The 11,745-nt window shown below is 39.8% G+C and overlaps 1 protein-coding gene across 1 annotated transcript in view; it reads right to left on the minus strand.

The window, feature by feature from the left end:
* LOC131558723 (cytosolic phospholipase A2 epsilon-like) overlaps positions 1-10,120 on the minus strand; it is a 32,714-nt gene extending 22,594 nt beyond the window's left edge. The window contains exons 1-3 of the mRNA XM_058806706.1: positions 10,094-10,120; positions 8,281-8,353; positions 131-262 (exon numbers count right to left, since the gene is read on the minus strand). Coding sequence (XP_058662689.1) covers positions 131-262; positions 8,281-8,353; positions 10,094-10,120 — 232 coding nt within the window. The remainder of the gene's footprint in view (positions 1-130; positions 263-8,280; positions 8,354-10,093) is intronic.
* Positions 10,121-11,745: the final 1,625 nt, after the last annotated feature.

Genomic DNA, 11,745 nt, shown 5'->3' on the forward strand with positions numbered 1-11,745 from the left:
ACAGGATAATCATGTCAGGCCAATTACAGTCACGGAAAACAGCTAAGCCATTTCCCTGCCAGGGTTGACTATCAGGAAAAGAAGCAATAGGACAACTGTATATGGTACACCAGCCCAAGGGATCAATTACCAGATAGCTGGGTGCTGTCTCCAAAACAACTCCAAAACTCCTTCTTTGACACACTTGAAATAAGACTGTAAGTTCCTTGGAAGAGTTGCCCCCTTTTCATTTTAAAAAGATACAGTGTCTGAGGAACAAGGTCTAAATCCATACATAGAGTCTCCAGGTACCATCACAATACAATCATCAAAATGAAACAACACAAATAGCAATACAATGTAATGCAGAGAAGCCCATGCACAGCTTAACTACAAATCATGCATTTCCGTAGGCATTCCCTTTTCAGACTTTTTTAAAGTATTGCCACTCTTTCACTGTTCCCACCCTCAGATAATCAGCCAGTAAGACCCAAAATGTCATATATTTTTGGAAAAGTGGTTTTACCAAACGGTCAGATTTTCTTTGTTCCACCTGAGACCATCTTGGGGTGATAATGTGGTGCAATCTCAGCTCTATTGCTAGCTAGGATTTTTAGGAAGGTTCTTTCATTTCCTTTTAAAAATAAACTAGCCAAAACTAAGCCTTGGTCAGACATCAGCGCAGATACAGAGGGTAGTAACAGCATCTAAAGAAACCATTATCAGAAGAAAACATCATAGAAACAGATTTGGAAACAGGCTGCAAGCAGTACACACAAATGCTTTGGATTTCAAAGAAAACAGGAGTGGGAACAAAATCAATACCAGAAAGAGCTAAACTACCAAATCAACACTCACAAATTTTCTTTCTTCAGAAAGTGTTCACAAGAATTGTGTTTACTCAATAAGGGAATAGAAACAAAATTGTTTTAAAAGTTCAGCTAATACTTTTTGTTTCCTTAAGCATCATTATTTTGACTCAGAAATGCCTCTGACAAGGCATTCTTGGTCGAGATTGATCCTAAACAAGTAAGAAAAGATGAGCACTTTTGTCAGGAGAATATTGAGGACTACTGTCAATTTATCTGCAGAATATGATGCAAACAATAGCACCAAAATTTGGGAGTGAATCTTACTTTTAACCTTCACTGGCTACTTACTGCAGCACTACTTTATTGTCTCCTGCTGAGGATACAGTCATAGAAAGTGCCCAAGAGAGGAGCCATAGTCCCATGGGGACATTCTCATGTATCTTCTCAACAGTGCGAACAACCACAGCCATGTCAAATCTAGCCTCTCTACTTTGCATTGGCCTCCCACGTAATAGCAAATCACATCTGGCTTCTTGGTCATTATCTACAAGGTAATCAGTGTCTTCCATTCAGCAAAAAGGTTGCCCACAGCTCCACAGAGCATCACTGATGAAGGACCTCAAGCTCTGAGAATCTTGCCTATGGGCAGGGCCTTCCCTGGCACTGCTCCAGGTGTTCAAAACCTCCACAGTGACCAAGACGTACCACAGGCCTTATTGCATTGTGCCTTTATTGTACCAGCCACCTCAGCAGTGTTCATCTACGTTCATTGGTAAGGAGGCTGAGAGAGATGCATACAACAAAACGTGTCTGCTCAGAGGGCAGAGAAAGAATGAATCCCCAATGACAGATATCAGTCACACTGCATAATACATAACTGGATGAACTGCAGATGCTGCTGTTTTTGATGAAACAGGAACAACCAAGACTGGCACTGAGGTGGAAAAAAATCTATTGGGATTCAATGAACAAAAATGTATTTTTCATAATAAAATATCAAACTTGAGAAGCTCTACATTTGCCCTGTGTTCTTGTTCCAGCCAGAGCGGGGTTAATTTTTGCAGTAGCCAGGAGGGGGTATGGCCAGGACTCAGAGATTATTGCCTGGAGATGGAGGAAGGGAGTCTGTTCATTAATATAGTTGCTGTTACTGCTTCCTTTCTTATCTCATTGCTGTTTCCAGTAAATTGTTCTTATCCTAACCCATAATCTTTACCTTTTTTGGACTCCAAGTCTCTTCTCCAGCCCACCCAGCAGGGGAAGCAAGTGGCACTTTGTAGGAAGAGTCTTAGTGGGAGCACTAAATTGGGAAGTACATTTCTAAACCACAACAGCCCATCAAACAAATACCCCAAAAAATCCTGAAGCAATTCCTATAATGAGTAAACCTTTATTATCTATTGTCTGTTATTTATGAATTATCAATAGTTATAATAATTGAATAATTTAATTATCAACATCTGTTACTTATGAATTCTTTGAATGTCCAAATAGCAAGTAATAGTACTGTCAACACAGGTTTATTGATATTCAGTTTGTGATTAATGTGGTTAGTGTCAAGCTAAGTATACTTTGGTCCTAGACTCAATACACATCTGTGCAACAGTAAGGAGGATATAGAGTAGAATATGGTCCTTATCAAGCATGATCAAAAATTCCAAGGTATAATAATTTCAAAGAAGATTTGGGAGACTATAAGTATGGGAAAAGGCAATGCTCAGCTCATTTTCTTAAATGGTGAGAAGGTGTTACTCAGCTCAGCCCAAGGAAATGTGTAAACAGAAGTCCTATTCAGGAATCAAAGAACACACTTCATAATTATCTGTTTTCTGAATGCAAACTAGAAAGGTACTTCCTGAGCAATGTCTGCCACTGCCTTTTAACTCTGAAAGCAAAATGGCAGAGGAAGAATGAAGGATCTTGAATCACCACAGGGACCCGTGTCCTCTCAAAGCACCGTGTGGTTCTGCATTGCTGCCATCACCACCTACTCATTCCAGCCTCTCTTCTCCACCTAAGCTTCTCCCTTGTTCATTTCCATTGCCTCCACCCTTCTCAAACCTGTTTTAAAACTGGTTTTGACATTTTAAAATATTTTGAAGGCTGTTTCAACCACTCATTAACGAGAAGCCCCCACTAAACAAGATGATAATGAAGCCTACTAGGACCACATCACAGTCCTTAAAGTTCATACCTCTTCAAGGAAGGACAGGAGATGCAATGCCACCTGCACTGGTACAGTATTAGAGCACGGTAGCTGATCACACCTTTCCTTTTGAGACAGAGATGAGCATACCATTTACCTAAGGTTCTTTACTTTCACCAGTCTCTCAGTCAGTAAATCAGTTCAACTTCCTAATGCCTCTGTGAGGCTTCTGGTGTCCTTGCTGAAGCCCTGGCTCTGAGTTTCTTTGAAAAACTCTTCTGCTTTAAGACTACACAAAGAATCTAAAGGAAGCCATGAAGGAGCATCACACACAATACCTTTGACCACCAGAACAGTTTTCTGTTCTTGCACACAGAAACACACAGAAGCCAGCATGGCTGCAAGAAGATGCATGTACACCTACATACAACCCATTGATACCTAGCAGAAGAGATGCAACTATTCCCACAGCTGTAAGGAGGTGTGCAGAGCAAGTAAGGATCTCCTTGACTGTAAATAGCACTGTCCTTTTTAGTGGCAGCTTATGCTGCTATCAAGGCACAGAGAAGACTTTTTGTCTCCACACTATTTACCATTAATACAATAGAGTAAAATTGTATATAGTACAATATAAGCTACATTCCATCATGGCCACCAAAGACTCGGAAAAAAGGAAAGAAAAAGGAATTAATCTTCTGGTTTAGAGAATACAAAACAGGTGACCTGAGGGAAACTAGGTTTATATATGTGTTTGGTAACAATGAACTCAGCAAGAGCATGAGCAGGCTTGGGTCACATGAGTTGATGAAACCAAAAAGAAGACTGAATAGAAAGGAACAGAAAAAATGCCGCTGTGAAACTGATTCATGTAATACTCACTGAGATTATCCATTCAGTTGGTACTCCTATTATTAACTGTGGTTATGACTTCATTACAAACATCAGTCGAGACCAGGCCTTCATTTCAACAGGTACCTCAGTAGTTGTGCAATAAGTTCTTGAACTTGATCTAGCAGCTTACAATTACAGTAAAAAAGCCCTGCTCCGGGATATGACATCACAGGGAGGATCTTCTTTGTGATTACTGGCTGTTTTTATGCCTGTTTCAGTTTCCTAACCAGTTAGGAAATCCCTGTTTACAGGATTTGTTGCAACCTGGCAGTTATCCATATAACGACTTCTCTGTCCTTGTGCAGATTCTTCTTGCCAAGCATTTGTCTTTGGGCTCTTTTAGGCTTTCCTCTCCGCTGATGCAAAAGCAGCCTGTCTGAGGAGGCAGTGGCATCAGGAACCTAAATTAGGTGCCCTGAAAAGACACTAACACTCTTTAAAAGGATCACATCCCAGGATTATTCTCAACCATTGCAAACATCAATGACCACAGGAAGCAATTTTACCCTAAAGTGAGAGTGCCATTAGCACTGGCCAGCCCAGTCAGCTGCCTGTTGGCACTGACCACGTGGCCTGACTGCCCTCTTTGCACAAAAACTGCTGCTACCTTCTCACACCAGTGGTACAGTCAGAGGTGAAGTAAAAGGAAATACACACAGCACGTTGTGAGCGCATCTTCAATCGGTCCTTTCCACACACACTTGTTTCCTCTGGAGCACATGGCATTGAGAGGGGTTTTGTTGTTTTGATGGTGTTAGACGAGCTTTAGGTGATATAAGGAAAAACATTGGTACTACTACCTTGCAACTTTTAAAATAAATAGGTAGGGTAGCATTGTGAGCTTGCTATGAAATTACATAGCAACAGGCTCAGATTTAATAAGGCCCAGATTTAGTACTATAGCTAATGAGGAGCCTAAAGATTTATCGATTGAGAATGCTGATTATCTTTTCAGACTAATGAAAACAAACAAAAAAAAATTAGCTGTAGACTCTTCCAGGAAAAACTTTTTGTAGCCTTGGACTTTTTGAAATACTAATTAGGATATGCCACCAATTCTAAAGACATTTTTTGTTTTCTGAATGGAGTATTTCTGTTAAATACATATATGTATAAAATGTTAAGTTTATATTTCACTTGTAGCCCATGAAGCAAACAGGTTTCTCTTCCATAGATGCCAATTTGCAGTGTAGAAGATATTTTATCTCCTGGAAGATCAGTGAGCCCAGCCACTGAGAAAAACTAGATTTGCCAGCTGTGCCAGCCCATGGCCTGCTGTGACTGCAGTGGTGGCAGCCTCTGGGATCAGTGAGTGCTGGGTGTGCTCCAGTGGGACTGTACAAAACAAGGCAGGTCTGGGCAGCCACGCTGAAAACAAGATCTGCTCTGGGGAATCTACACAACACACATCCATCTCTTTTTATAAGCAGCATATAGGGTGAAATGCAGTGGTACTTCGACAGTACTTGGCTGGCAGACAAGTCTCTCCAGAAAGTAACTGTGCCATGGTTAAATGGTGGAAATGCAGAGCCCAGCATAAAGCTGGCTTCTGTGAAATAAATGTGGGATGTGAACAGAAAAACTGTGCCCTCTTCCAGTGATCTTCTCTGGTGGACAAGCTTTTGGAAAACAAGAGCAGGGAGAGCTCAGACGCCTCAGCTTGTGACTTTTGCTCCTGATGCTGTCAGTGACTCCCCATTTTTCTGATGCCACAGGTAAGCCGTGTTTGACAGTTGCAGAGAAATTGCAACCTTCAGGCAGATTTTGCAGAAATGCTGGATGTATTTATGAAGATTTGTTACAGCCACAAAGCTGTCTCAGTTTTAAAGCAGTCATACAATGATAAGCATTCTGCAATTCTTGAGATAAATACAAGGGGGCAGTTGTCTTGGTGTAAGAGCTGACATATCTAATATGCAAAAAAGGCCTTTTCACACCAGCCTGAGATGGACCAGGTTTTCTCATGCAGGCATTTCTGCTGGCCATCCGAGGCAAAGAGAAAAAAGAAATGTCTGTAACTATTTAGTTAGCAATATAATCACATAAATCTCCCCAAAGAATAACATCCTGAAACTGGGAATGATGTTTTCCTGTGAAACTGAAAATGAGTATCTGTGTGTAGAGCAAAGTGAAATGACAAGTATCAAAATAAGATCCCTTAATGGCCTCCAGAAGTGAATAATCTGGGGTATGACAATTAATTGCAAACACTACTGTTGACTCAGAAGCCAGATCTCCCAGCCACAGACCTCAAGAACCACAAACCTTTTGAAAAAGTGGGGCAGGAAAAAGCATGGTTCAGTGTTTGCCATACCCCAAAACATTTATCGTAAGCCAGTTCTGGGGACATGTTCTCAATTCAAATGAGACTTTGGACTGGTCTGGTATCACTATTCTTTTAAATTTTCACTAGGAAAATTTAGCCAAACTCAAACATGCCTAGAAGTTGCAACAGCTATGTCTTCATTATACATACTACTTAGATTATAGTTACCTGATAACCTTCATCATTAGCGAGCCATTCCTTCTGGTTCATAAGTAAGCCTTATTCCTAACAGACTTTAATGCATATTAGCAGCCTAATCCTTGTTATTACACTTACACCATGCTCAAACACAACCTTTTGTCTGATACACAGGGAAAAGATTATATGTGATTGCCACAGCTAAGCATAATAAAAAATAAGTCCTATATTGTATGTCCATGTACCAGAAGACATGGACACTGTGGGTAGCAGCCCCTCTGCACAAAGAGAGCCCATGAGGTGTGCAATGCCACAGCTGAAGGAAAGCAAAGTGCACTCATGCTTGACAGGCAGTCTTCCAAAACCAGATTCTGACTCCAACAGAACACCAATGGCTCTTTGCAGCTGGAATTATTTCTGTGCCATCTTTCAACTCTCTGTCCTCATCTCTGTCTCTCTTAACAACTTTAAGATGTACAGAAATAGTAATTAAAACAAATAAATGTGAGCCACATAAAGAAGTGTATTACACTCTCACACTGGTTTTCTTATTCAATATAATGCTTTCTAACCGTCTCATTTTTTGTGCTGTGTGTATCACACGATGTGGCATGGCTCTACTAACAAAATTATTTCCTCTGAGATAGTGTATGTACACAGGGGAGATAAAAACTCACTGACTCACTGACACTGGTAACTTGGTCCTGATTCTCAGAGGGTAAACAAAATGTGATGCTCTCTTGCACACAATAAAAAAAAAAGCAGCTGGAATAGGGAGTGAATGAAGCAGCTCCTCTAAGACCCTGTCACCTAGCACTGCTTCTTCTGCTTCTTTGTATCCAAGACCTTCTTCCACATCTGGCTTTGGAAGCAAATCTCCAGTGTTATAGCTTCAAACCTGAAGTCAGGTAATCAATCATCTGCTCAAAATGAAGATACAGGATAAATACTAATAAAAGATAAGCAGCTAAGATAAATAGCTATGGATTTCTGGAAGTTCTGTTGTCTGTAAGAATGTAAAGATCATAATTTCGAAACATTTTAAAGTGCTGAGAAAGAGAGAAACATCCCTCATTTTAAGGCCAGAGGTACACATTTGGTTATCAGCTCTGCAGGTGGTTATCTTGATGCTATTGCCTGTCAGGGCAGCTTAGAAATTCCCTTGGGGTGGTAACATGCCAGAAAACTGTTCACCTGAGATGGAAATGACAAAGAGGAAATTGAAACATCCTTTCACTTTTTTCTAAAGATTTGCTGTTTTCAAATAAAGACAGTATCCCTGTGCTAGACACAATGGCAGAAAACCAAGAATTAAATAGGAATCTCCATGGAGGCAAATACAGTTGCTGTGTTCACTTGATCTTATTTGATACACAAAGATTTATATTCACTTCCTTTCCATTTTGTTCCTGACTTGTTATTTCTGAGTCAGGTATTTGAGATATTGACCTTTCTTTCTCTTAACTGAGGAACAGCTGATATTTTTCTCTCTTCACTCCCACTTTTACCCATTCCAAGTCCTCAGAAACATTTCAGTGGTATTTGTTTATCCTGAAAAGTCTAATTCGAATACATTTCAGTGAAATTTTGACAAAAAAAGAAGCTGTTTGACAATAGGACATATAGTGCTCCTTCTACCTTTTATTTTCTTTAAAGCAAAAAGAAATTCAAAAACTGCAACTGAGAATTAACACCTGAATTTTTTCATCAGTCTGGCTCTGAACCTTGTTAGCAGTTAAGGTACTTTACAGTACACCACAGTAGACATTTATTATTTCCATTAATAATAGTAACATGCAATAAACCAAAATGTATTGTTTATATAAAAATGTATTCAAAGCATAGTCCAAATTCAAGTATTCATCAATATTTGAAACCATAGTGTCACTTCATACACAGATACTAGTTACAATGCCAGTAGCAAGCACACATTCTCTGCTTTCAGAACCAAACTACTAAAAAGTGCAAAGAAAGACTGCAATACTCACACAGATCTGCCTTTCTAAGATTTTTCATTCTTATGATTTTCACAAAGAATGAACAGCAAGGGCATTCATCACTCTGCAGAAAAATGAAAAAATTTATTACCTGCATTAACATTAAATTGCTTATGCTTCATAAAAGATGCTCTCCCACAAATTCCTGTTGCAATTTTCAAAGCCACGCAGCAAAATTGGACTATGAACTGCTTGCACTACTTTGGAAGTTAAAATCACATCTACATAGAGTTTAAAAAATGGAAAAATTTTGAAGGACTACCACTGTGTATGTATGTCATTGACACAAGAAATAATTTTTTTGTGGCACTGTTTAGTGAGTGAGGCACCATTAGCACAATGCAGCACAACACGAAAAAGTAGATGCAAGAAAACAGCTTTGGAAGAGATGTTAACAAGACTTCCCCAATCAAACCAGATGTTGGATATTTGCAGAAGGATCATTAGCTGAAATGTCAAGTGCAGAAGGAAAGGCAAATAACAGACCTGACTCAAAATAATTATAAATTCTTGCAGATTTTAATACCTGAAATTTTAGCTATTGCTTCACTGAAAGCATTACCGAGTTCCTCTCCTATTATCTACAAGCAAAATGACTCCACCAAATTCCTTAAGGGAGTTATGTCACTCCTCTCTTTTTATCTAGTTAGGAATTGATCCAGGTGAGAAGTTACAAATTCTCCCATCACTCTCAAATTATGATAAGCTGACCTTGGTATGTTTTTATGTCTAACTCCAAAAGAGAAGGGCATGTTTTAATGTAATGTGTCTGGGTTTAGGTTCTGGGTAGAAAAAGTCTCCCCTCACTCCCCTATCTCTAAGAAATCTCTACTTTTATTCTTGATGCTGTTTCAGTGGTCAAGGGAAAGGGGAAGAGCAGAGAGGACAGTCTCTTTCCTTGCTTTCTATGCATACTTTCCACACAAAGACCATTGCCAGGTTCTGTTTAAAAAGATGAATTTGTAGATGCTTAGTGTTTCTTTGACTAGATTGGTTATACGCTCATTAGTGTTATTTCTTAAGCCATGGGGATGCCCCATTTGAGATCTGCAAGCATCAATACACATTTATCTCAACACATATCCATGTATATGGAGAGAAGCTCTATAATCTCCATTATACAACCAGGGAAGCAGGGCACAGAATAATCAAATAACTTGTTCGTAGCAAACTGAAGGTTAATTTCAGAACTGAGAAGGAGACAGAGTATGTTCATTCACTGGAACCCAACAGTCAGTTTTAGGGTTTTCTCTTCCACTTATGTTCCATCAAAAAAATGAACAAAAGAAAAAAAGACCCATGCCCCAACTTCTTAGACAGATCAAGATTTTTTTTTGTGCATAAGTCATGGACAAATGTGAAACTAAGACCATCACCATTAATCACTGGTTTTAGGCAGTGACCTTCCTGAGTGCATCACTACTGTGGTTGCCAGCACAGCTACCTGGACACCATATTTTTATAGTAGTCACAGCTGGCAGATGCTGCACTGTGAAAGAGCACAGCTTACATAATGCTTGGGTCAAACCACAGATTCATCCCAAATTCACAGAAAGCTCCTCTGAGGCACTCAGAAGCTTCCCAGCCTCTGTGTCAACCACCCATTGTGGCTGAGCTTCACTACCAAGACTGCCTTCCACAAAGCAACTAATAGCAGCAAAGGTACAAGTCATCCTTACATAAATAAGTAAATACATGCATGAACTTAGAAATAAAAGCTCACGAGTCCTCTTCTCCTGACCAGAATCCCAGCCACAAACACACCTCAGGCCATCTTCAGTTCCTAGAGCTTTCACACTCTTACCTCAGGAGCACTCCAGTATGAGCCCATCCTGCTCCCAGCTGCATACAGGTCAGAGATGGATTGTCACTTCACTATCAGAGGCAACAGCTGTGATTCACAAACTACCTATGCAAAATTTAAGGAGGCACCTGGTGAGGAGCAAGTGGTATATCCAAGCCCCACCTTCCTCATTGCATGGAAGGGAAAGTATGAGAAGAAAAGGGGAGGGAGTTTGCTGGGTTTATTTGATAGATAAATACCAGAGATGTGTGTTTGGGGAAGGCTGTACACACCAAGGTGCCAAGAGTTATCAGCCATTCAAGATAAGGGTGTGATAACACACAGCACTTATGCATGGATATCTATGTTCTAGAAGCCTCAGCAATTACCAAACCAGAGAAGATAATTGTAGCTACAAGTAGGCACACAGCACCACAATCAGCAAACAAAAGTATCATAAATAAAATAACTTTAGAAGGCCTTTGCTTCAACCAAATAATATTTATTTTCCTTTTCTTGGAGATAGAGGGGCTAAAGTTGCTTATTGGTAGATGTTTTCCCTAATTAATTAGTATATTTGTTAATGGGATTTAAATTTTGCTGCTTTCAAAAGACTTGCACAAACACAAAACTTCAAGGCACACATTGATTCATCTTAAATATTAACATCTTGATATTTTAAACACAATGCAGTGTCATGTAATTGTGATTTTAAAATGACACCAAAGTCTTCAAATTTCTGTCAGAAAATTGTGCAGGAGCAGATCAGTAGCCATTGTATGGGTCCAGCTATAACATGCCCAGGTGTCTGATATGAAACCACCTCTTCAGAGCTGCAGGAGGTGATACTGTATGCTCAGAGCAGCCACAACCTGTCTTCTCCTTCCACCCTCACATGCCAGGAACATATGCAATAGGGTAATTTCTGACCTTACAAAATTTTTCCTGAATGAAAATTACTTAAGTAAACAACCATTTTAGGGTTAGGAATCTACCCTCAATAACCTTTCAATTAAAGAGATGCAAAACAAGTGTGGCCAACAGGTTGAAGGAGGGGATTCTGCCTTTCTACTCTGCTGCTGCTGGGATGAGACCCCACCAACAGTGCTGTACCCAGCTCTGGAGTCCTGGCACTGGAAAAATTATGGACCAGTTGAAGCAAGTCCAGAGGAATGACATGAAGACGATGAGAGGGCAGGAACACCTGTTACCGAGACTATGGAAAAATGTTTTCCCCTTAGGTAAACCCTTCCACCCCACACTCCCCCCAAAAATTCCACAAAAACACACACCAAAAACAACACAAAAAACAAACAAACAAACAAACAAAAAAAAAAAAAAAGCACACAGAAAACTTCCTAAAATGCCACAACCAAAAATCTCAAAACCCTCAACAAAACACAACCAAGCAACACTGAGAAGCTGTGGTGGTTTGACCTTAGGTGGATAGCAGGTGCCCACCCAACTCACTTTATCATGTACCCCATCCTTTTCAGCTGGACAGGGGAGGGGAAACTTAATGAAAGACAAATGGATTTAATTAAGGGCAGGCGGAGATCACTCACCAATTATCATCAAGGCAAAACAGACTCAGCTTGGGGAAATAAGCCTACTTTATTATAAATCAAATCAGAATAGGATAATCAGAAATAAAACTTAAATTGTAAGACACC

The sequence above is a fragment of the Ammospiza caudacuta genome, chromosome 6, assembly GCF_027887145.1.
Source record: "Ammospiza caudacuta isolate bAmmCau1 chromosome 6, bAmmCau1.pri, whole genome shotgun sequence".
Lineage (NCBI taxonomy): Eukaryota > Metazoa > Chordata > Aves > Passeriformes > Passerellidae > Ammospiza > Ammospiza caudacuta.